This window comes from Nannobrachium achirus (genome assembly GCF_963921795.1).
Source record: "Nannobrachium achirus genome assembly, chromosome: 14".
In the NCBI taxonomy this organism is placed as follows: domain Eukaryota; kingdom Metazoa; phylum Chordata; class Actinopteri; order Myctophiformes; family Myctophidae; genus Nannobrachium; species Nannobrachium achirus.
Genome location: NC_137821.1, coordinates 31,093,277 through 31,120,740, shown reverse-complemented (window position 1 = coordinate 31,120,740; position 27,464 = coordinate 31,093,277). Strand labels below are relative to the sequence as shown.

Genomic DNA, 27,464 nt, shown 5'->3' with positions numbered 1-27,464 from the left:
TGTGTGTGTGTGTGTAAGGGGGTGGGGGCACTGTACAGTAAGTCAGTGATTCTCAAACCTTTCCCACAGTTTGTATGCTTTAGGGCCATGGGCACCCATAAGTGAGAGTGTACAAATGGAACCAGACTCTCAGAGTTGGCAGTCATTCAACTTGCAAAGCCCTGGAACCCCCTTTAGGACCCCACTTTGAGAACCACTGCAATCAGTTATTAACCATACTGTTTTATTGAGCATAAAAAAGGTCAAACAAGGAGATATAGAAGGGATAGAGGGAATAAAAGGAGAGGAAGACAGAGGGGAAAAAGAAAGGAAACGCTGTGCTGACAGGGAGGTCAGTAACTTAATAAACTGTCTCAAACCGCTGCCTCCTGTTGCTAGGTAACGGCGGTATAGGCAGGGGCTGTGGAGAAGAACAGGAAGTGCGTCGAGAAATACTGTATGTGTGTGTGTGTGTGTGTGTGTGTGTGTGTGTGTGTGTGTGTGTGTGTGTGTGTGTGTGTGTGAGTGTGAGTGTGTACGTTTGTGAGTTCAGGGGAGAACCAGGGCGGAAACTCAAGCTTCAACTCTTTCTGGCTTTGTGTTGATCTATTCACACACACACACACACACACACACACACACACACACACACACACACACACACACACACACACACACACACACACACACACACACACACACACACACTCACACACACACACACACACACACACAAACAAACACAGGGTTTCTGCCATGTGATTCACAGAGAGGTATGAATATAGAATGTGTCTTTGGCCTGACACACACTTTGTGACATCCTCCCTTGTGGGCCCTCTTTCAGTTCTCACCCCCTTTCTTTCTCTCATTCTTTCTTTTCATTCTTTTGGACGACGTTCCTCTGCAGTCCCATCATGCAGCGCTCTCTAGCCCAACTGAATGGGACCTCAGAGTCTCAGACCTTGATTCACCCGTCCCTTCACTAACTAACACAGACAAACAGTTACTGCCTGTCCTGTCCCTTCCCTCTCCCCCTACTATCTCTCTCTCTCTCTCCCCCCCCCTTCTGTCTCTGTCTCTCCCCCTTCTGTCTGTCTCTCCCCCTTCTGTCTCTCTGTCTGTCTCTCTCTCCCTCCCTCTCTCTTCTCTTCTCTTCTCTTCTCTTCTCTTCTCTTCTCTTCTCTTCTCTTCTCTTCTCTTCTCTTCTCTTCTCTTCTCTTCTCTTCTATCTCCCCCTCTCTCTGTAAGTCTGTATATAATCTCACTCTCTTTGTGGGCCTTGCTCTTCGTCTGCACTGGTGACAGTTTCTGTTGACAGCCTTCTTCAGCTCAACTCTCTTTCTAATTCAAATTGTCGGTGACTCTCACTTCGCCGTGTCGTTGCGACACTGGTGTGAAGCAGCGGAAACCGCATGGCAGGGACGCTGCCCTGCAAGGAGAGAGATACTGACTCACTAGAACACAGGCACACTGGTCATCTTTTCAAGCACATCCTGTGTATGTGCGCAATTTGTGTGTTTTTAATGAGAAGTGAAAAGGGTGTCTCTCAGGCTTAACAACCCTTTGGATTCATATAAAGCACAAATACAAAGTATACATTCTTAATGGATTTGAACCTGTGTCTCCTGCATTGGATACACTAAACTAATCTACCACTCAAAGGAGAATCTTCCACTGACAAAGGGAGACATTAAGGGTGTTATATATATTGTGAGCTTAGATATTCTGGTTTACTCTGGCCACATGGAGTGCAACCAAGTATAAATTAGTCTTCTGGGCCTATGACTGGACTGCTTTGCTACATTCACCCCGGGGTCCGCTCACTATACCGACGGGCCGCTGTTCCGACTAGCGTCGGCAGGTTAGTTACTGAGGTATGTTTACTGAGGTTAAGTTTAGGGTTAGAGTTAGGGTTAGTTTTAGTGTCTGAATACCGGCCCGTCGGCACACTGATGCGGACCCATTCACCCCACCACACACCTGCAAACCATCTCCCAGATGAGCCCCCAATGTAATTACCATGCGGACCCTGGTCTCCCATACCAAACAGTGACCGCTCCATAAAGGGGAAGCACACCTGATCTAGGGAGAAGCTTCTGCCTGTAGCAGGTTCTGGGTTACAGGCAGAGCTACTCAATATAACTCAATCGCATACTTGGACATTTTTATTTAATTCCGACAAATAACCGGTCTGTCTGTTGGTGAGGTGCTGACCTTTAATACTCGGTGTGTGTCTGTTTCTGTGTATCCATCCAGATCTGAAATAGAGGAGGTCCAGGGAGATGTGAGTGAATTGGAGACACGATTAGACAAGGTAAGACACCTGTCCACTGTTGCACACGTAGACATAGGACATGCTTGCCTGTGTGTTCACACACTGTACAATAGTGGAAGCTAGAGTTTCCAATGATTAGACCATACACATTACACACACACACACACACACACGCACACGCACACGCGCACGCGCACACACACACACACACACACACACACACACACACACACACACACACACACACACACACACACACACACACACAATACAGTGTCACTGAAGTGTGAGAAGATAGGGTGTTCTACCTGACAGCCAACAGGAACTAAGGCATGGAGCTGCTTCCCCATCACATTGTCCCAACACACACCAAACCACTGACCACAAATTGTTCTGCCTTTGTATGTTAGGCATAATTCCCCATTGTGTGCACCTAGTTGTGTGTGTGTGTGTGTGTGTGTGTGTGTGTGTGTGTGTGTGTGTGTGTGTGTGTGTGTGTGTGTGTGTGTGTGTGTGTGTGTGTGTATGTGTGTGTGCGTGCGTGCGTGGTTTCAGATCTAGCATGGTTTTCAAAAAGTGATATCTGTTTTTCAAAATGTCCTTGAGTATTTAGCCTGAATGTCATTTCGAGTCATGCAATGTTTGCTGCAGGGATTATGAATCTTGATACCACATTGTTTGATCAGTAAAATGTTAGTGACAACTACTTCCCCCAATGTGTTTACCACACATCTATTTATCCACAGACCTTCAAGGGAAAAATGTACCGGTATTCCAACATAGTTGTGGTCAGCTGGAGATTTAACCAGTTTCAACCTGGTGTCCCTATTACGTAAAAATAATTAATGATAAGGGTAATAAGGGTAATAATAATTATTATTATTATTAATAATTATTATTACCATTTCACATTTTTGGGGGGTAATTTCTATCTTTTGGGAACACCTCGGACAGTTGTTAAAAAGTTAGAATGGATTTGTATAGGAAGGGGGCGTGTCTAATAAAACAAATATCTAAATACTGAATAAAGCAACTTAAAAACCTGAGTAGACGATAAAATGACCCGTTTTCTTTTTCTTTTAAAGTGAAATATCCCTTTAATGTTAAAGTCCACACCATCTAATTATTAACAGTGCCAAAATGTGCAGATGACTGACATCACTGATACGTCTGGGTTTTCCAACATTTCTTCTGAGACTCCTACATTCAATCCCTCATATATTTATTCTGGGGCATAGCAGTAAAACTTTGTAACTCACACAGGGGGATTGGGGGTACACAGTTACTTTAAACTCCTATCCAGGATTTGAACCCATGTCCTCCGTGTGAGTTCCAAACGTTCTACTGCTATCTCCCAGAGTAAATAGATTTTTGTGATTCATGCACCACCACAGTACAGTACCTATGCTGTATACATTACTCAATAGAAGAGCAGGTTAGGTAGACCAAAGGCAACTTCCAGTGCAATTGTGTTAGCTATAATGTATTCACTGACATACAGTACTCTACCAATACAGATTGTTCAAAATAAAATAACAATTTTGTAAAGAAAAGTTATGGATTGCAGCTTTAAGTGGTTAAACCTTTAGACGTGAGATAAGAAAAAATAAGCAGTCAAGTATTCCCACAGCACAGTGTTTATTAACTCTACTAGGGCTCTATCTTCCATCCGGCGCAGAACATGCAAAGATGCGCCAACTGACGCAGTGCACATGTTGTTTAGATACCAAGTTATTTTGCGCCAACGTTGGTCTTAAAAGGAGGTGTGGTCTGGCGCTATGCTATCTTATGACTGCATTTTAAGCCCATTTTAAGCCCAGTCCACACCAATGATTCACAATGCAACAAAACTGTTGCAATATATTGCAGAGAGAAATCGCAGAGGTTTGAATTGCCCCGTTGCAAGTCTGTGCAGTTTTGGGATTCAGTTGCAAGCAGGTGCAAGTTGCAACTCCTTGCATTGCGAATCATTGGTCTGGGCTGGGCTTTAACTGCCGTGACGGCACAGATATAGTTCCTCACTATTTAGACAGCGCATTATTGAGATTAAGATATATTTGGGTTCACAAGCATGCACAACAATCTGATTTCAACACAACTAGCTCATGTTCAACAATTTAGATGACATTTCGGAGAGAGACAGCATTGAGGTTGATATCAGCCAATTTGTCATGCTTCGAGGTAGCCTACCACAAAGAAAATGTACATATGTCTTCTGCTCAAACGGCATGATCAATAGCCTTGCATTTTTCATTAATCCTTAAGACATAAAACAAGATGTTGTAGGTGTGTGTCTCCAAAGATGAGCGGTAGAGAGAGAAACTAAGAATTTTGTGAATCCATAGCGTCCTGACATTCTTTATGCCTATGTAGCTACAGTAAGTCCATCATCAATATCCAATTGGGACTCAGAGGGCGCTCGGTGCTCGCTGCTGCTACAGCAACATCCTATATTAAAATTGGCTAATGGGAGGGCCGGTCGGCGGGCTGGCGGACCTCTGATGTCACTCTGACTCAGCTATAACCATATAAGGACTCGGCCCAAATATGGCATAGTGGCCCGAACCTCTAGTTCTTTAAATTAAATGCAATTTAAAAATTCACACCCTGTGTGAAGTGAGCCGTGCTCTTTAGACTATAATACTTGTTATGAGTTAATTTCATTAAGCGTCCCGCGAAGCTTGGCCAATGAGCGGAACATGTGTGGAACATACGTACATACATACAAACAGACAAGATGTACTGTAGGAGCGGTTACCACCGCTCAAAAATAACCTAACTGAGAAGGAGCATGTAATTATTAAGTTGATATATCAAGATATCACAGATGTCTCTTGGACATGAGGAGACATTAAGCTACAATGATTCTGACCGCAGCAGCACGGCCACTGCATTTGGACACTTCTCTTTTCCATGTGATGTTCCAGTGAGCAGGGCTTTTATATTTTCCTCAGCACAATATTGTTTGCGTCTCCTCCAACTTGCTATATCAGTCGTAACTATAATTAATGCACTTTGGTGAAGGCGCAACAAACTCTTACAGGGAATCAGAGAACACTGATTGGCCTAATTTATGCCAAAAACACACCCATGACTAATCTAAATTCTAGACTAGTATAAATACAGCCTGTTTGCACTGTGCGCCACACTTTGCGCCTGGATAATGCGCCATTTAATTTGCTAAATTGATGATGACCCCTGATGCACTTTCCGCCCTGCACCTTACACTATAGATCAGTGGTTCTCAGCCTTTTCAGTCTGCGACCCCCAAAATAATTTTACCTGGGGACCCCCACCACCCTGACAAGCACTAAGAGTTGAGGCATTACATTTTGTATAACATAGTTCTATTGTGTTGCGAGGCGTTGTGAGCATGTAGATCTGCTATTTTCACAATTTCTGCCTCTAATATTTGACAATTTGACCAATGTTTAATTTGTCATTTTAAAGGTATTAAAAAGTCCTTAAATTGTCACTTTAGCATATCTGGGGACCCCCACAAAATAATTTGGGGACCGCCCCTGGGGGTCCCGACCCACAGGTTGAGAACCACTGCTATAGATTGTCTAAATAAGGCCCTAAGAGTGTGTAAAAATGGACTAGTGGTACGAGTCCACTTTTCCCACTCTCCTGCTGCATGTCCAGAATGTCTGTATGACGTAAATGGCGTCTGTTCCAGCTGTGACTCAGTGTGTGACTGTGTTGTGTTGCAGTTGGTGAAACAATGCCACGCCATGCTGGAGGCTGGCAGGGTGTACTGCCAGAGCAGCAAGAGTTTTGTCAGCGGCCTCAGAGAGCTGGGCCACCATTGCTCCAGGGACGTCTTAATGGGGGTGAGTGGAATGTACGGCAGCTGGGCGGCCACGTGTCTTATTTAGGCCTAGGACTATTGACTGCTTTAACTATTGAAAAATAGCAGATATACAAGCTCACAGCGCGGCACCGAGTGCCGCGCTGCGAGCTTGTAGATCTGCTATTTTTGAAAAAGTTGTGAAAATGTGTGCAAGTCTTTGAATATATGTATTTTTAAAGCGAACGTTTGTAACTCAAATTTTGCTTCTGGGGGTGGTCCCTGGAACTAAATATTTTGAGATGGGGGTCCGTGGCTAAATACATATAATTTTGGGGGTCCTTCACATGAGGATCAGTGGTTCTCAGCCACTGACATAGTAGTCTCTCAAGAACAGACTAACTGAGCCCCAGTTAAGTGAAAAGGACCTTTTCTTTGACGATGGCTGGCCAGTTTGCTGACATAGAAACAGAGGTTTTTCAAAAAACCTTAGAAGGATTCAAAAGACACTTATAGAATCGGGTCAAAATTCTAATTTTCAAGATTTTTCAAAAATAGCAGATCTACAAGCTCGCAGCGCTGCACTCGGTGCCGTGCTGTGAGCTTGTATATCAGCTATTATTTTATAGTTAAAGCATCCAATAATTTTAGGCTGTTATGGATTTCTATAATTATTGCATAAAAATATACTTGAGAAAAGAAAGGTTCGAGCAGTGTTCAAACACAATCAATATTTATTCATCAAAGGAGCTCCTGAGCAGACAGCCACTACACTCAATGGGCATAGCAACTCTCCACCCCCGAGCACAGGTTATACACGCCCTCTTTATACACTTCAGAGGGGACTTAAAATAAAAAAGAGTCAAGTTAACAAACATCCTTTTAAGGCTTTCAGTCAGGAATACTTTAGACAGATCATGACATTCTGGTAACAGGTGAAAGAGTGACTCACACAACAGTTGTTCTCAAACCTAGGAATAAACACCCTGACATGACTAAACTAAATTACATGACCTTCTGACTACCTTCAAGAAGAAACAAAGATTACATTTCATAAAATTCTATAACATCCCTCCCTTTTGATCATAGAATATGGTCATTAATAGTAAATGTAATGACATTTGTTTTTCCGTCTTTTACGTATCTGAAAACAGGTCTAGGCGAAAACCTTATTTAATATATTTATCTCTTTTATATTAACTCTTTAAGGTAAAAATTCCTAGACGGCCCTAGAGTTTAGTTTTTTTTTTTTTTCTCTTTCTTTAGCGACCACCTTAGTTTGGCCTGTAATTCAGATAGTTATATTGACGTTAAGGGGGATAGAACTCAAAATAACAAATAAAAAACCCACGTCTAGATAGAATATAGTAAAACATCTCTAAAGAGCACATCACACATTTTTTTTTATACCTTATGGGTATAAATTTCAAATATAAGAAAACCATTCCTAAAGGACACCTCACATCTACTCATAAGCCCACACCCATAGTCTAAGCAATGTCACTATTTCTAAGGGACCCATCACCCATCTACCCATAAGCCCAAATCCACATCGTCTAAACAATGTCACTGTTGTTGAATGGCGGTGACCACTGTGATCTTCCTGGTTGGATTATTACTTCAGAGGTGGACCCGACAATTCTTGACATTACCGCTTTAATGCATGCAGATAGGCAAACAAAAACTAAGAGTAGTATGATCACAGTGATGACAATCAGAATCAGTGTACGTGTCAGTGTGTTCCCGATACCTCCAAACCAGTCTTCAAATAGACCCCAAAACATCCCCCCATGGTTTTTTTTAGCTCTTTTACCCCGAGTTGGGTGTCCTCATGGAGTTTAGTGATTGCTTTAGTGGGATCTGACACGAAAGAACAACATTCTGTCTTGATAACAGAACAGGCCCCCCCCTTATTGGCTAACATGATATCTAAAACCATTCTATTTTGCAAAGTAATGGCCTTGATTTCGTTAACTTCAGTGGCCAAAGCTTCAATAGCTGCGTCTGAGACATTCATGTGTTTTTCCAGGACAGTAGACAAGGCTTCCAGTTCGCTCTGTGTATTATAGATTCCATAATTTGGTATTATCACCCCGAGAACTTTTTGCCACCAAGTTAATGTCCGTTTTTTACGACTAGTTTTCCTCCTGTGTTCAGAGTAGGCCTCTTGAATTTCAGAACTATTCACCCTTCTAATCATTGGAATGACATGGGCCAAATAACATGTACCATGGCTATTGGCTGGGAGGTGCGTGTACGCTTTCCCTCCACACACTGCATAGACAGTTTCAGGAAGATATGAAGGCCTAGTAAGGTTGGTTAGCATTATGGTTTCTTTGTCACAAGGACTTTCTCCTATGTCTACATATTTCTTTCCCTGGATCAGAGTTCCAGTGAAACAATATTTGATATTTCCCTCTTCTACTATTGGCATAGCTTTACCCATGTCTGAGGACCGGAAAGTTACTTTAGTCTGTGCTTGGTCTTGGCAGTTAGAGACATCATTGCATTTTATTCTATTCATTTTGAATTCACTTGAGACAGAGAAATAGAAAATTTCAGAATAACAGTTTAGGCTGACACTGGACTTCCCTCGCATACATTTCGTTTTTTCAGCAAATGTACAATTTGTCTGGACATGGATTGTTTCAACTTTGAATACAAACTCATTAGTTGCTATGTTTGTTTGGTTTAACATTCCCACCCTGTGAATCATAGTCTTATTAAGTCTGTGTTTCCCAACTTCTACAAGCCTGTTTACCCCAATCTCTATAACATCCAAGATCTTCTTGTACTGGGTCCATGGATTAGCAGTGATAAAATCCCCTACCCCCCTGTAATGACTCCCAGGAGGATCATGGCATTCAGAATCCCACAAAACATTGTTCTCTCTTAAACCTTGCCAGTCATAGAAACGCCATTCTTTTGCTGTCAGTGGAAGGGCCATCCATATTGGGGCCGTTGCGCTATGAGGCAGGTGCTGACATATCCAACAATTCGAGTAGTTCATCTGCACTGCAAAACTGAGTGTCATTGACATGGCCAAGTTTGGATGATGGAGGTCTCTTCTATGTAATGTATGCAACGATTCTTTTTGTGTGTGCATTTGGTACCATTCCTTCTGGTACTCTGTGTACTCCTTCTGGTACCATTCTCTCCTCCCTGTCGTCCACGTCCACACTGATAGGTACAGGGCTACACCCAACGCCATCATGGCCCAGGGAATCCTTGGGCCCCACGTCGAATTTGTGGGCACCTGCATCTTCATACCTTCAGTGTGGGACAGTGGACGAACTTGAACGTTGGCCGAACCTTCGGCAGTGCGACGCATGAACCCAGGTTTCCCTGCCGGTGACTTTAACCGCGGTGGGCGTGATGAGAAGAACTTGGAAGGGCCCTAGCCACCTGGGTTGATACCAATGCTGGCGTCTTAGATCCTTGATCACCACCCAATCTCCTGGCTCTAAGTCGTGTAGTTGGCCGGCTTTAGGATCTGGAAGCGCTGCTTTCACCTTCGGATAAATAGACTTAAGCACAGAGTTGAGTGCAATACAATATTTAATCATATCGTCATCAATATTCATTAACGTCATCTTATTCTGTGGGAATGGCATATTTGTCATTCTCATTGGACGCCCCATTAAAATCTCATAAGGGGACAGACCTAATGTTGCATTAGTCCTGCCTCTCATATACATGAGAGCCAGTGGGAGGACTTGGATCCAGGAGAGTTTGGTTTCAGCTTGCAATTTAGTTAATTTGCCTTTCAAAGATTGGTTTGCCCTCTCTACTGGCGCTGCAGACTCAGGATGATAAGCACAATGCCTTTTTAGATCAAATTGTAGGTTTTGAGAAAGACTTTGAATAACTTTGTTCACAAAGCCCGAGCCGTTATCCGACCCCAATTTACTACAGAGCCCCCATCGTGGAAAAATATGACGTAATAGGACATCCGCTACCGTTTTAGCAGATTCGTCCCGACATGGGTAACATTCCACCCATCTAGACCACATGTCTACAATTACTAGAGCATGTCTGTAGTTTTGGCATGGGTTCAAAGTGATGAAATCGGCCATGAGATATTCAAAAGGCCCGTCTGGTTTTGGTTGTGCTGACATTGGCACAACTAAGCCTCGTCCAATATTATGTGTCATGCAAATTACACATTTTGAACAGAATTGGTCGGCATAAGTTGTAAATCCTGGGGCAAACCAATATTTGTTTACCAACTCAATCATTTTTGATTTGGAAGCGTGGTCTTGTCCATGTGAGATTTTGGCTAAATATGGGAAAACTGATCTCGGCATAACAGGTAGGCCAGATGAGTTAACCCATATGTTCCTGGTGGCGTCCAATGTACACTTTTTTTCCCACAGCTTCTTCTCCCGTGCGTCAGCTCCTGTCTGTAACAAAGAAATGTCGTCAATAGAGAAAGGATTAACTTGTGCCGGGAGCACCGTCATCTGTAAAACTGGGGAGAAGGGTGAGACAGCAGTATTCTTTGCAGTCCTATCTGCGAATGCATTCCCTTGTGATATGGGGTCCAGAGCATTAGTGTGAGCCTGGCATTTGCAGACAGCTATTGTTTTTGGTAACATAATAGCTGCCAACAAATTCTTTACCAACACATGGTGGGCTATTGGCTTTCCAGTTGATGTAAGGAATCCCCTATGTTTCCAGATCGCATAGAAATCATGGCAAACGCTGAAGCCATATTTACTATCTGTATAAATGGTCACTGTCTTCCCCTCTGCCAGAATACAAGCTCTAGTTAATGCAAACAATTCGGCTGCCTGACTTGACAGGTGTGCTGGTAACCTCGCACTTTCAAAGATAGAAGTGTCAGAACAGACAGCATATGCCACTAGTGGCTCCCCGGTATCTTTACTCCTCTGAGCTGAGCCGTCTACATAGAGAATTAAGTCTGAGTTAGGTACTTCAATGTCAGTTAGATCTAGTCTTGGTTTAGACATAACATCTAATAGCTCCATGCAAGAATGCGGATCCCCGTCATCTTCTGTAGGGAGAAGGTTAGCAGGATTAAGAACCGTACATCTCTTCAAAGTAACATGAGCCATGGTTAGTAACACATTTTGATAGTGTAGAAGGCGTGCAGGTGTCAAATGTGCAGTACGTGCCTGCGTAATCAATGCATGGACTGCATGTGGTACCTGAACAGTCAATGGATGCATTGCTACTATGTCAGCTGTTGCTAATACCGCTGCTGTGGCTGCTTCGACAGCCCTGAGACATGGCAAAAGCCCCCTGGCCACATTGTCCAAGCGTTTGGAGTAATAACCCACAGGCCTCTGTTTGTCACCGTGCCTCTGGGTTAATACTGCAGACATGAAGCCATTCTTTTCTGCAACAAATAAATTGAAAGGTTTCTCGTGGTTAGGTAGACCCAGACATGGGGATCCTGCTAAGGCTTGTTTGAGTGTGGTCAGGGCACCTAATGCTTCTGTCGTCCATTCAATTTTGTCAGACATAGCTAATTTTTTCCCTCCATAGATCAGGTCAGATAAAGGCTCCACAATTTCTGCATAGTCTGGGATCCATGGCCTACAATAACCTGCAATACCTAATAGGGACATTAGTTGCTCCTTTGTGCTTGCACGTGGCATGGCCAAAATAGCACTTATCCTCTCTTCTCCCAACCTCCTTCCCTCAGGAGTAATAACATGGCCTAGGTATTTTACCTCTTGTTTCACAAATTGCAATTTTTCTTTTGACACTTTGTGGCCATTCTCAGCTAGGAATTGTAACAAGGCTATAGTATCTTTTTCACATGCTTCTTTTGATTTACTGCATAATAATAAATCATCAATGTAGGAGATTAAAACGCTGCCTTCGGGCGGCACAAAAGACTCCAGATTTGTCGCTAACGCTGCTGTGAACAGCGTTGGACTTGCTGCATACCCTTGGGGTAAAACAGTCCAAGTCCATTTTTTCCCTTTGAAAGTGAACGCAAACCAAAATTGACTGTCCACGTCGACAGCCAAACTGAAATATGCGTTGGACAAGTCCGTAACACTATAGTAGCAAGAGTCTGCCGGCACCTGCGACATAATGGTTATAATATTAGGAACTACAGGGGTAGGCGTATACACTGCCTGATTGATTTGCCGCAAATCCTGCACAAATCTCCAGGCTCCATTTGCCTTCCTAATAGGCAAGATGGGTGAATTACAGGGTGAGTTAGGGCATTCGACAATAGCCCCTTTTGCCACTAGAGATGCATGTACTTTCGATATCCCCTCTTCTGCATCTTTACTCAGAGGGTATTGGGCCCTGTTGGGTCTGAACGTCGATTTACCCTCCACCCCAATAGGCTTGGCATTTTTTATCTGCCCTATGTCATATTTGTCTTTTGCCCACAAACACTCTGGTACTTGTGCAAGCAAGGGTGAAATTTCTGAGGTATCTAGTACCATTAATGTTTCCCAATCCTGTTTTGAGTTAGAGCTAGTTGACGTTCTTGTCATCATGCAATTGACATTTAGTGGAGTACAGTATGTTTTCATGCTGGGTGAATACCAGTTCCCTGAACCACCCTGCTGCCAATCAACAGCCTGTAACACTGTTTTTAACCAGGGGCCTATATCACACCAATCACCTAGTTTCTTTCCTAGGGGGATGTGTGCGTCTGTGCCTGTCAAAGTGTGATACAATGTTTGCTCTTCAGTTAAATTTAAAGTAATGGCACTAAACTGGTCATTAAAGTACATATTACTTAAATTTATTTCGTCCTCATTTTTGATTTTAAACCAAAAGTTTTCATAGGTCAGATCTCTTGTGAATGGTGAAAAATGTGCAGTACAACGTAGCAATGCTGACTTGGTGAAATCATCTGGCATCATTTTATGTAACTTCTCAGATAAGTTTCTGTCAGAAAGGTCCCAATTATAGTAATAGTTTGTTGGTTCCCCCTTACTGACAGATAAATTGTAAAGGCCCAGCGTAGGACATGACATAAAAATGCCATCGCTGGAACAGTCCAATTTAACACCAAATCGACACAGCAAGTCGCGTCCCATTAAATTAACGGGGCACACTGTTGATGACAAAAATGTATGTTCTACCTTTATGTCACCATGCGCCACTGCTAACGGGCACGTCACTGGCTCTAAACAGGGCTCACCAGACGCTCCAATCGTGTTAATAGACTTATTAGATAATGGAGCGTCTGGGATCTCTTCCCGTCTAATAACTGACAGACTAGCGCCTGTATCAACAAGGAATTTTATGTTCTCACCATTCACGAGCAGATCCAACACTGGGGCTTCATCAGGGGAGACTGAGACCTGCATAAATTGACCAGCACGTACCTTTACTTCCTGCTCTGTCACTAGTCTTACCCCTTGCACAGCCACCTCCCTATCTCATAGCTGACCCGGGTTGGACACCGTCACGTCTGCAGCGGGTCCATACTGCCATGGGAGGGCCTGCTGCCGGGCTCGGTTGGTGTCCTGCGGGCCTGCTTGGGCTGCCAGGTGAGGGGAGGAGCCGGTCCAGATCCACTGTCCTGTCGGATAGCAAGGGCCAGGGGGTGATGGATACCCCCAGGTGGCCGGCTGTCCTCCCTGCCACCCCCACTGTCCCCGGCCCTGGTGTCGGTTGTTGCCCTGCCTGACCTGTTGGCCATCTGTCCTTCTTTTCTTAGCGTTCATGGGACATTGCCGTCTCCAGTGGCCTGTCTTCTGACAGAGTCCACAAATGTCTCCCGGCAGGGGCACCCCCCTCTCTCTCTTCTCCTGAGGCCACCTTGGCGTCGCATCTGTCATTTGTTGTTCTTTTCTTGGCGCCTGGCCCCTATTCTCGTAGAACATTAACTGGGCTGTCTCCAGTTTCTTTTTCTTCTCGTTGATTTGCGACAGCAGCTGCCTTTCTGCGTGTTGTGCATGTGACCATGCCACATCCAAGGGCTGAGTCTCCCAGCCCACACAGGAAATCATAACCCGGTCGTGGACAGCCGGAGTCAGATTATTTATCATGGCTGTTTTCAATAAGTCATTGTACGCCACATTATTGCATAAAAATATACTTGAGAAAAGAAAGGTTCGAGCAGTGTTCAAACACAATCAATATTTATTCATCAAAGGAGCTCCTGAGCAGACAGCCACTACACTCAATGGGCATAGCAACTCTCCACCCCCGAGCACAGGTTATACACGCCCTCTTTATACACTTCAGAGGGGACTTAAAATAAAAAAGAGTCAAGTTAACAAACATCCTTTTAAGGCTTTCAGTCAGGAATACTTTAGACAGATCATGACATTCTGGTAACAGGTGAAAGAGTGACTCACACAACAGTTGTTCTCAAACCTAGGAATAAACACCCTGACATGACTAAACTAAATTACATGACCTTCTGACTACCTTCAAGAAGAAACAAAGATTACATTTCATAAAATTCTATAACAAGGCCTAAATGGCACCCAAGCTGACACTGACTCAAACGCAACGCAGCTCTCGCAAAATATGACATTAGACTAGGCCTGTCACAATTATTACATAATCGTCTAATCCTTAGTGGAAATAGCTGATCTACAAGCTCACAACACGTCACATCCACTATCAATGTTCTTTTTCAAGTTCTTTTTGGAGCTGTGTGAAACACAGGCTCCCTATACGTAGCTTTGTGGGTCTGTCTGTCTGTGTGTCTGTCTGTGTGTGTGTGTGTCTGTATGTAGCCTGACTTCGGCACGCTACTAGTCCCACAGTTTTGCCACCACACACTCGCGCCATATGTCAAATCGACCGGCTTACTCGGGAATAGTGGGCTAGTAACTTGCTAAGAGAAAGGTTCAATAGTTTAATTGATATTAATTTATTAGTGAATTAATTTTCCCCATTGACTTATAATGGCAATCGCAAAAACTCACATTCAATTATTTGTCTCTCGCAAACCATAGGGGCTAGAGTTTCAAGACTTGGAGAGGAGGTTCATAATGGTTTCAAGGATTAAATAAAAAATAATTGTGTCATTTGGCCGCATGGTGGCGCCATAACACCCCACTTTACGTTTTGGCCTGTAACTCTTGAACCGTAGGTCGGAAAATTAAAAATATTTTTTCCCTGGATTCCTTGGGTCATGACGCATCTCCCCATATAGGCCACGCCCATTTGCGCCATGATAGATTTTCCGCCATCTTGAATTTTCTCCAAAACACACTTTTTGCTCCTTTTCCTACATATTTTCTTCAAATGTCACACAAATCGGTACACACACACACACACACACACACACACACACACACACACACACAGCTCCACTTCACACGGGTGTGATTTTTCTTTCTTTGTATATTATTTAGGTTATGTGTCATATCTGCCATGTGCAACTTCAAAGCCTACAAGCCAAACAGGAATGTAATTGTCAACGACAGGAACACAATTAAATCTTTTATCGCAATTATGACAATTAATCGTCATGTAAAATGTCATAATCGTGACGGCCCTACATTAGACAACTTTAACATTTAATACTTCACGATTCACTTGGATATATTTATTTGAAATGATAACCGTCCCCAATTAGTAATCTAAAATAATGAAATCATTCACACAGCATAGTGTAAGGTTAGCCTGAGCTGACTGTCCTATCTCTCCCAATACAGATTGGCAGGTCCATTTAGGCCAAGGGATTGTGGCGATTTTTGGAGCTGTGTGAAGCACAGGCTCCCTATACGTGGCCGTGTGGGTCTGTCTGTGTGTCTGTGTGTCTGTGTGTCTGTATGTAGCCTGAACTTCCTAAACTTCGGCACGCTACTAGTCCCACAGTTTTGCCACCACACACTCGCGCCATATGTCAAATCGACCGGCTTACTCGGGAATGGTGGGCTAGTAACTTGCTAAGAGAAAGGTTCAATAGTTTAATTGATATTAATTTATTAGTGAATTAATTTTTCCCATTGACTTATAATGGGAATCGCAAAAACTCACATTCAATTATTTGTGTCTCGCAAACCATAGGGGCTACAGTTTCAAGACTTGGAGAGGAGGTTCATAATGATTTCAAGGATTAAATAAAAAATAATTGTGTCATTTGGCCTCATGGTGGCGCTATAACAGCCCAGTTTACGTTTTGGCCTGTAACTCTTGAACCGTAGGTCGGAAAATTAAAAATATTTTTTCCCTGGATTCCTTGGGTCATGACGCATCTCCCCATATAGGCCACGCCCATTTGCGCCATGATAGATTTTCCGCCATCTTGAATTTTCTCCAAAACACACTTTTTGCTCCTTTTCCTACATATTTTCTTCAAATGTCACAAAAATCGGTACACATGATCCACACACACACACACACACACACACACACACACACACACACACACACACACACACACACACACACACACACAGCTCCACTTCACACGGGTGTGATTTTTAAAATCTGAGTGAAAAGAAAAGTAATCTAAAATAATTAGCTGATGGTCAGCATTAATACACATTCAAAAGAAATCAAACATCCGGTGATGGTGACATATTATTGACCCGGCATATTATTATGCCAGGTCTCTGCGTGCTACACGATGCAGTAAGCGTACCGATTGAATTACGTTGTTACTACCGACTACCAATTTGTATTCACGCATACAGCAGGTCTTACAATGTGTCCTATTTAAAATAGATACAACAGACAGGGGCGTCACAAGGGGTAGGAAAGTGGGACTGAGTTACTGGGGCCCAAGGTGGAGGGGCCCTAATAACTTTATCTATTGAAAAATAGCAGATATACAAGCTCACGGTGCCGCGCTGCGAGCTTGTAGATCTGCTATTTTTGAAAAGTTGTGAAAATGTGTGAAAGTCTTTGAATATATGTATTTTTTTAAGCGAACATTTCTAACTAAAATTTTGCTTCTGGGGGTCCCTGGAGCTAAATATTTTGAGATCGGGGTCTGTGGCCAAATACATATCATCTTGGGGGTCATTGACATAGGTTTCTTGCACACATTTTCACGATTTTTCAAAAATAGCAGATATACAAGCTCACAGCGCGGCACCGAGTGCCGCGCTGTGAGCTTGTATATCTGCTATTTTTCAATAGTTAACATTCATGGGGGGCCCGCAGTGAATCCTTGTATCCAGGGCCCAGAATTTGGTGTGACGCCCCTGACAACAGACATGCATGTTTTGGTTACATGGCAGCAGATACCTGGCCAGTAGATTTCTAGATGTGTTCATCTATTAAACCACCAGAAACCCACCAGAGACTACACTTCAACATGCTGGTGAGCTCTCTCGCCGGGCATGGCTGTTGGCATGAGCCACCTGGAGCTCACAAAGAACCACAACCTAGTTATTAATGGTGATATATTAATAAGCAGTGTCCCTACAGGCTCTCGGATGTAAAAAATGTCAAGTTAAACGGAACATGATGCTGTGATATTATAGCGCCAAGCACAGACACAGACTTTAAAAAGGGAGCCGTTACTTATATAGAGATGGTGGTTTGAGATTCCTTCACCAGTACAACTCTCTCTTGCATAGCTTGCAAATCGCTTGTGCGATGGGCTCACCATTTGCATCTGGTTTATACAAATAAGACAAGTGTCTGAGCTAGTGCTGTGCTGAATATCCTTACCTCCAGTAAGCCTATCTAACAAAGGGAGAGTCTACATATAATTGCGATAGTTAGTTGCAATTAATTAAAACGTTTCTTTAAAATTAAACAAGATATGATGACTATTATGTTATGTGATATACCTTAGAGCTGATGTGTGTAAATAAGAAAAAGTCCCACCCTTTTGTGTTGTATAGAACCGGAGAATAGAGTTTTGGTGGTCATGTGATCAGTGACAACAGCCACTGTACTTTTTGGCCCATCCTCTAGCCAGCCTTGCTGTCTAAAGGGAATCTCCAACTGAAACAACATATCAGTTGGAGATACGTATACAGTATATACCACCATTAAGTAGTATATCCTTCTAACAATTTTCCTCCAAATTCACACATAAAGCTCAGCCAAATACTTGGGTCCATTCTGGTTTAATTTATTTTGATTCTCCCAACCAGTGTAACACATATGATATTACGCTTTGCAAGGAGCCCATTTAGACAGGTTTTATAATGGTTGTTTGTAACACTATGTGCAGAAGTCAGGACCTATATACTGTCAACTTTTAAACATCCCTCCAAAAAGACCAAACAGGTTGAATTGATTCAGGTCTCAACCCAGTTGGGGCTTTGCTTTCACTATAACTGCTAGTTCAGATGGCTTTTATGGGCATGGATAAATGCTACAAGATGTCAAATCAATATGTCTATCTTACAGGAATGCTTAGAGAAATACTCCACAAAGATGTCCATCATCTTGGAAGCTCAGGGGGTGAGTCTGTCTGTGCCTTTGATTTACTAACCGCCTATTTCTAGGCACCACACTATCCACAGTTAGAAATGTGGCTAATGATTCACAGAGAGTATAGTTGATGTTCTCAGTAGCACACTATAAGAATATCACATATCACCTTAGTTTTCAGTCACTGATGCTCTTGTTAACAGTCTACCTCCCTTTTATCTCTCTCTCTCTCTCTCTCTCTCTCTCTCTCTCTCTCATACACACACACACACACACACACACACACACACACACACACACACACACACACACACACACACACACACACACACACACACACACACACATACACACACACACACACACACACACACACACACACACACACACACACACACACACACACACTCTCTCTCTCTCTTGCTCTTATCTTTCACACTCTCAGGAAGTGATTGAGACCACACAGAAGTCAGTCAAGTTGAAGCTGCAGAGTTTTGTGAAAGAGTGAGTGGGTTGCATCGACTGCCCTCTTTGTCTGCTTAGTGTACTCCTGTAATCTGAATGTCTCCATACCACTAGCCTGGTATAACCAGCCTAGATACTAATGCATCTAGCTAACTAACTGCAGTATCTATTCCCTCCTTGTTTTAACATGGGTGGATGATGGTATAGCTGCAGCTAGGCTACCACCACCACTGTGTTTAATATAATGAGTAGAGTGAGCCACCTGCTTTGAAGAAGGTCACTTGATCTTCTCCTTCTCGATCATGCCCTAGATCAGTGGTTCTCAACCTTTTCAGGCCGCGACCCCCAAAATAATCATATTTGAACTGGGGACCCCTCAACCTGACAAGCACTAAGAGTTGAGGCATTACATTTTGTATAACACGGTTCCATTGTGAAAATAGCAGATCTACACGCTCACAACGCTCACAACGGTGATGTGAGCATGTCAATCAGCTATTTTCACAATTTCTGCCTCTAAATTATTTGACAATTTGGCCAATGTTTAATTTGTCATTTTAGAGGTATTAAAAAAGTCCTTAAATTGTCACTTTAGAAATGTGCAGATGTTTACTGTTGAGTGAAAAACAATGTTACACATTAAGTTAATCATTTGAGGACGCCCCAAAATAATTTGGGGACCCCCCCACACATCTCTTTGTGTGTTTGAGTGCAAATCTTGGTAACAATGTAAACAAAATCTGGGTTCAAATCCCTTGAATGTGTCTTTTCTACTGAGCTACACATTCTATTATTTTGTTGATCTTGATATGACTTGCTTTTATCAATTATTCTACTGTCTCTGTCCATCTGTCTCTCAGATTGATATGACTTGCTACGGTATTATTATTAATTCTTCCACTGTCTCTGTCCATCTGTCTCTCAGATCGGCCCCCAGCCCTTTCTGTTGAAGTAAAGTAAATATATTTGTGGCTGTGGCTTGTTATGCTTGAATAGTAGCATCTGTCACTCACAGTAACGATGGATTCCAAACCCAGTGACTAACCTTTGTTAGCTTGGGTGCTGCCCATAAATGTCTTGCCCGCCCTCTTTTGTGTTGAAAGAAAGCCAAATGTCAATTTGGGATGAGACATGTCACGAGAATATACCTTTCAAACAAAGGAAAGAATGACCCTGCAGTCTCATATTCTATCAGAGAAGTGCATTATGCTTGACTTTCAAGTCAGTTAGAGCAGTGGTTCTCAACATTTTCAGGCTGCGACCCCCCAATAATATTTTCACTGGGGGGACCCCCCGACAAGCACTAAGAGTTGAGGCATTACCCATTTTGTATGACACGGTTCTATTGTGAAAATAGTCGATCTAATAGCATGTAGATCTGCTATTTTCACAATTTCTGCCTCTAATATTTGGCCAATGTTTGACCAGAGGTAATGTTTGACCAAAAAGGTATTTAAAGTCTTTGAATTGTAGCCAAAGATACTCTGCCTGTATACACTTGTATGGCTGTTTGTTTACTGTTGAGTGAGAAAACAATGTTAACATTTAGCTAATCATCTGGGGACCTCCCCAAAATAATTTGGGCACGTCCCGTTTTGGCGACGTAGCGTTAAGGCGACGTAGCGTTAAGGCGAAATACAAGTGTACTAACAGCCTTCAGGTAGCAATTAGCGATGGACGTCTCTCTACGTCTCTCTCTCTCTCTCTCTCTCTCTCTCTCTCTCTCTCTCTCTCTCTCTCTCTCTCTCACACACACAAATAAAATATATATAGGCTATTAAGCCTACTTGATTCATTTAACAATAAATAGCCCAAGAACGCGTGGCCAAATAAAAACATAGCCTAATAAGCGTCTCCGTTTCCACATCAAATAATCTCTCTGTCTCTTTCTTCTACAAGCAACGCATATAATTTTATATGCGGTGGTGCATGCTTAACAAGAACAGATCTAACAGGATGCTAGCTTGCAGATCTGTTATTTTTAACCACAGGATTCATTTTGCCCTGAAACATAACAGCCGTGCTATAAGGAATCCTATACTGTACTATCAGACAGTAAGCTTGCAAATCAGTTATTTTTGCGCACCGCACACGATTACTATGGACATCTTACTGCAGTCCCAAGCCTGAATGGAAATGTGCATGTCGCCCTATCAGTACGGTAGGAGACCCCATTAGTAGATTTGCCCCTGTTAGTACACTTCGCCTTATCGCTACGTCGCCAAAACGGGATTTCCCCAATAATTTGGGGGGTCCCGAGTCCGACCCACAGGTTGAGAACCACAGAGTTAGAGGTCTCCTGTCTAGTTGCAAGTCTAAGTGTAGAAGAATTCCAAGTCATGTCCTGAGTCTAGAAGTAGAATATCAAATAAGGTCCTTAGTCTAAATATAGAATACCAAGTCAAGTCCAACATTTAGAATCATGTCCAAATCAAGTTCACCTTGCCATGCCTCAGTCTATCCCTCTTGCTTTCTCTTCCTCAACAACCTCTTCCATTCCCTCACCCCACCCTCGTCCTACAGGGACGTCCGTCGCTTCAAGGAGGTGCGTAAGGAGTTTGAGAGGAGGAGCGAGAGCCTGGAGGGCTGTCTGACGAGGAACGCCCAGGCGCCGCGGAGTAAACCCCACGAGGTGGACGACGCCAGCAACGCTCTGCTTAGCGCGCGCAAGGCCTTCCGCTCCGAGGCCCTGGACTATGTTCTGCAGGTAGGTCACTGAGAGAATGTGCAATGGTACATATCGTCGTTGTCGGGTGGAAACCTTGTATGTCCAAAACCGTTATTTTGTATTTATCATTTAAAATTATTATTTAGTATTTAAACTAGTGAAAACAGCCGATCTTCAAGCACACAACGCCTCGCAACGCGAGGCGTTGTGTGCTTGTAGATCGTCTGTTTTCACTAGTCTTGTGCGGCAAACCTTGTATGATGAAGCAGGGCTTTACGCACACATTTGAAACTTGGAGATACGAGATTTCTGCCCGACCGTGATATGACATTATGAAAAAAAAAGTGAGTTGAACTAGTTATTTTCCATTTGCCTTTATTGATAACCATTATACATACTGTAGTTGGAGTTTGTGTTAACCCTTATTTTCTTTATAAATACACACTATATATTGGGTCTTTAACCGGGGTCCCGTACCCCGGCCTAGGGGGTCCTCAGAGTTACTACGGGGGGCAGCCTTTATATATAAAAAAGTGTAATGTTCAACACAATTCTATAAATTATGTAGAGGAGGTCCCTGCTTTGTCTCTTTTTAAGAGGCAGTTTAGCATGCCTTCCCTTGATCAAGAGCACTTCCGCAGTGTTAGCAGGCCCCATACATGACCCCTGAGCCATCTGTTGTGAACACATGGCATATCCATGTAGGAGATACGTAGGATACAAACACAGGAGGCCCACTAAAACATGTCACTGAAGACTTTAAACAGAGTTACGCCTAATTCACACCAACAGCGACAGTAGTTTTAAGCTAAGCGTTTTCACGCGAAATCGTTGTGTCCAAAATGTCCTACAAATATGCACATGACCACATCACCTTTGAGTGCTTCCGCCAAATTCCAATAATTCCGTTTAGACACTCAACCGGCTAGGTCTCGCCCAGCGTGAGTTCACCCCTAGGTCAGACCACAGTGAGCATCTGGTTGGTTGCTGCCTTGTCTCGCTGCAAACTTCACCCAAAATGTTCTTTTTTGCTGGCTAGGCATGCTGTTGAAATGCCTAACGCATAGAACCACGCTGCTTTCTCAAAATATGGAAGCGGAATTCTAGTGGCGGTGCGAATTCAGCATGAGAGTTATGTAACCAGGGTGACAGACAGGTATCAGATACACGTCTGTACCTCTGATTAGGGACATTCCTCTGCTGCCGTGAATGATAATAATATATCCTGCGGGCTTCCTTTCAGTGTTGTAGTAGGGCACACCAAGGGGAAAACTGGCTAGATACTGTAGTTTATGGTTATAGAAACATGGCACACTCTGCGTTTCTTTTCTTTTTTTAGAGGGGGGGGGGGGGGGGGGGCTTTTATGCTTTTATTGATAGGGATAGACAGTAGGCAGACAGGGAATGAGTGACATGCAGCAAAGGCCTCAGGACTCGAACCTGCGACACGCTGTCAAGCTACACTGAGCCTCGGTGCCTGGATTGCTGCGCCAGTGGCCCAGGCCGTACACTCTGTGTTTTTCAAAGTTAGTTAGTTAGTTAGTTAGTTTCATTTATTTGTCCACAATGTGGAGATTTGTCTTTTGTCTCATATCTCATATACAATTACAACATTAAAACAGATAACAACAACAAACAATTACACACAATGACACAAAGCATCTTTAAGGCAACCAGGAAGGACAACAATGGTATATGTTTGGAAAAAACAGGCAGATCAGCGAGACATGACTTCATTCATTGCCTTAATGGCATTAGGAATGAATGAATTTTTAAAAATATTACGGCTACGGTGTGCCCAAGCTGTTCTATAGCGTCTACCAGAGGGAAGTAAATCGAACTCCCTATGGAGTGGGTGAGAGGGGTCATTTATTATCTTGACAGTCTTTTTACTAACCACTTCATTGTAGATACAACTTAATAGTTTTTGTTTTTTCCCTATGATTTTTGATGCCAGATTTACTATTCTCTGCAGCTTGCCTCTACCTTGTAGGTTAAGATTACCGTACCACATTGCCATGTTGAAGGTTAAGATTCCCTCTATGAGGTTCTTATAAACCGTTTCCATAATGTGCTTGCTCACCCTGAAAGAGTTGAGCTTGCGTAAAAGGTGGAGACGTTGGTTACAGGATTTAAAAATATAGTCAGTGTTGTCCTTGAAGTTAAGGTTGCTGTCAATTATAGTGCCTAGATATTTAAAGTTGTTTACTATCTCTACATTATGTCCCTTAATTATAAGGGGTTGCACAGGGTTCTTTTCATAAATGACCAGTTCCTTTGTTTTTGATATATTCATCTCCAAGGAGCTTACATCACACCAGTTATGGAGAGAAGATACTTGTTTTCTGTATGCTTCTTCTCCAGCTGTATCCTCCTCCTCTAGTAAGGCAACCAAGGCCATATCATCAGCATACTTAAAGAGACTAAACTTCTCCAGATCTAATTGGAATTCGTTAGTATACAAGGAGAAAAGTAAGGGTGATAAAATTGTCCCCTGAGGAGCACCTGTGTTAAGCACAGTGATGTCGGACCGAGTGTCGTTGACACGGACTTGTTGAGGGCGGTTAGAGAGAAAATCTCTGACCAAATGTATAATACCCCCATTTACCCCCAGATCAATGAGTCTCTGCAGGAGAGTGTGTATCTGCATGCTGTTAAAGGCCGAAGTGAAATCAATAAAGAGGACCCTGGCAAAGCAAGTGGGGACCTGGACATGCTTAGTCAAGGTGTTAACCAGGCTGACAGTTGCATCATCAGTTCCCCTCTGACTTTTATATGCAAATTGGAGATGATCTAAGCGGTTAGAAACAGATGCTGTAATTTGTCTGCTTATAACTCTCTCAAAACATTTTCCCAAGATGGAGGTAAGGGCAATGGGCCTGAAGTCTTTTAATTCAGTAGCTCCAGGTTTTTTGGGAAGAGGTACAATGCAAGACATTTTCCATCCATTAGGCATAGTTAAAGAATCAAGCAGGTACTGAAAAAGCACCAAGAGAATACCTTTAAGTTCATAAATATTTTCTTTCAAAACTCTACCTCTCAGGCCATCTGGCCCAGGGGCAGAGCTAGGCTTAATACCAGACAAGCTGGCTACGATTTCATGTTCATTGAGTGTAATAGGAACATACTCTGGAATGGACCTACACACACTATCACGCTCAGCACTGAAGTCATTCTTATCAAAACGACTAAAAAAGATGTTTAACTCATTTGCAAAAGATGGAGAGGGGTGTGACAGGGGGGTATGCTTTTGCTTAGTTTCCCTACCCATCATCACATTTAGACCTTCCCATGCCTTCTTGGCATTTCCTGAAAAATAGTGGTGCTCCACTTTGTTCTTGTATTCTATTTTTGCCTTTGTCAGTTTAGATCTTAGTTCACATCTCTTTTCTCTAACTAACTCAACATTACCATTTTTAAAAGCACGTTTTTGCTCACGAATGCATCCCTTCAGATCACTAGACATCCATAAGTTGTTATTAGGGAATATTTTAACAGTTTTAGTTTGCATGATTTTACTTTCATTAAACAACACATAGGATGTAAAGGTGTCAATTCGTTCATGAGGGGTGTCACATGAGTTCAGAAATAGCCAGTCAGTAGTTTCCAACTCACATCTCATTTCCTCCCTACAGTCATCTGTCCAGGTCACAATGTCCTTGGTCACTGTCTTTTCCCGTCTCAGCCTGGCCCTATAATGTGGAAGAAGATGTATGACCTTATGGTCGGACTTCCCCAAGGCAGGCCTGCTGATGGCTTTATAGGCGTCTGGTATGTTGCCATAGCACTTATCCAAAGTGCGTTCCAGGCGGGTCGGACAGTCCACGTACTGATGTAGGTTGGGCAGGTGATCGGACAGGTCACAAGAGTTGAAATCCCCGAGCAAAAGGACGGGTTGGTTAGGTGCACGGGACAGAGCGGTTTTTTTTCCTTTTGTTACAGATCAATGTCATTGAAGCCAAGAAGAAGACAGACATTCTGGCGGCGGTGAGTTCATGTTGAAATATCAAAAAGCTGTTTCCGTGCTCCAGTCCCTCTATTTGGGTCTGACATCACGTATAATGAATGCCTTAATGTAGTTACTAGTTTTTGTTTAGACAATGTGTGTTTGAAGGCGAATTTGGTGTGGTATTTGTTTGGGCAATGGTTTAAATCTGCACAGAATTGGCAAAATTAACAAAACAATGAAAGTATACCACAAGATTCGGACACAAACAGGACATCTGGTATCAATTTATAAGATTGTCTTGAAAGGCCCACACAACACTTTGGCCCAGAGGAATTCTGGGACACAATGGAAAATTGTGGTGTGCATCTTTAACCTTTCATGTGCCATTTTACCTTGTGGGTATTACTAGAACATGTTTTATTTAAAAAGAATATCAATATCTGACATTCTGTCAAACAAATAAATAAAAGCAGACAGCTTGAGACAAGACAGTGGCTGTACTCATATTAACTGGAAAACATCTGCAACTGACAGGGAGTTAAGTGTGATTTATACCTAGTTGTGTGCGCCGAAAATAGTAGTTTTACAAGCATACTTTTCAGTGTGCGACACGGTGCGCAACCGAGTACAAATCTATAATGGCGAGGACTCTCAGAATAGGATGGAGAGTTCAGATCCTCTGATGAATATAGACTTAACTATTACAAGTATAGTAAATTGCTATCTTTGGAAAATTACAATCTTTTCCCGCCACCAGATTCTGTCACTGATGGAGGCGCAGGCTCAGTTCTTCCAGACTGGACACCAGTCTCTGTCAGAGCTGGAGGACTATCGCCACATGCTCACTAATGAAGTAAGTGTCGCTTTGTCTTGCTAACACCACAACTTTATTTTCTAATGCATTTAGAGAAAATAAATAAATAGAGAAGAGTCATCTGATACATAGGATGTTGCCCAGAGGTTATATAAAGCAGCAATTCCAGGATGTTGTGAATGCGAACACAGGAATGAAGCAATTTCAAGCAATCCTACAATATTTCCTAATCCCTGCAACATTTAACAATATTTCGTATTTATTTTCCCTGTCTCCTTTTAAGTGACATTAACTTGCAATTTGTTGTGTGGGGGTTGTGGTCGATGTTGGCCACAATAATCAATAATCACAAAAAGACCCTCGAAAACCTGGTGGGACTGATGAAGGGTCATGTTTTGCCAAGGTCCTCAACTTGCTACTACAGTACCTGACCCACTGTGCTCATGTCAGCTGTTCAGAGGCTAGACATGCAGTTTAACTGGGGACACGTGACAAGTCACTGGGTGACATCACGTTGTGACAGGAAACAGTGAGCGCAGTTGCAACAACAGGAAATATTTCACATGGCTGTGTGTGTGTGTGCGTGTGCGCGCGTGCGTGCGTATGTGAGTGTGTGTGTGTGTGTGTGTGTGTGTGTGTGTGTGTGTGTTAGAGAGTGAGAGAGAGTTTAACTTGTTTGGACCTCCCTCTGGTTGGTGTTAAAAAGTGGAACACAAATGTTGGCACTGCGTAAATGTTTCGTCATTGCTATTACATTATAGCCGTTGGAGTTGATTCAGTATAAGAGCCCCTTGCTTCACACGGGGAAGTCACCTTTCACTGGCCAGAGCAAACCACCGAGCTGCTTCCTTTAACCAGAAGTTAAGAGACAGTGAAGCAGAGAGCGAGTGACTGAAAGTGAGACAGATGAACGTGGCTGTACTGGTTCATGTTTGTTTGTTTTTTTCCACGTGAACCCAAGCGCCCCTATTCGGAGGGCAAACGTTCAACAAAAATAGCGACATCTACAAGCTCGTAATGTGACGTCAGCTTGTAGATCTGCTATTTTGGGCAAAGAGGTATTGAGGGAAGCCCTGGGGGACTTAAGTATCCTCCTGGTCAACTCAGGGCTTAACATGGAATTAAACTGCCTTTTCTTGATTAATACAATAATACATGTTGACGACCTTATAACTGTTATTTTTTAGTATTAATGTGATCAAGTTGTTCTAACAAAAGATG

The 27,464-nt window shown here is 42.9% G+C and overlaps 1 protein-coding gene across 2 annotated transcripts in view; it reads left to right on the top strand.

The window, feature by feature from the left end:
* Nucleotides 1-27,464, top strand: part of acap1 (ArfGAP with coiled-coil, ankyrin repeat and PH domains 1) — a 46,295-nt gene that overhangs the window by 1,804 nt on the left and 17,027 nt on the right. For both annotated transcript variants that reach the window (XM_080741309.1, XM_080741310.1), the window contains exons 2-8: nt 2,236-2,293; nt 5,968-6,087; nt 18,324-18,377; nt 18,793-18,851; nt 21,336-21,519; nt 25,423-25,467; nt 26,187-26,282. In XM_080741309.1, the coding sequence (XP_080597435.1) occupies nt 2,236-2,293; nt 5,968-6,087; nt 18,324-18,377; nt 18,793-18,851; nt 21,336-21,519; nt 25,423-25,467; nt 26,187-26,282 (616 nt within the window). The remainder of the gene's footprint in view (nt 1-2,235; nt 2,294-5,967; nt 6,088-18,323; nt 18,378-18,792; nt 18,852-21,335; nt 21,520-25,422; nt 25,468-26,186; nt 26,283-27,464) is intronic.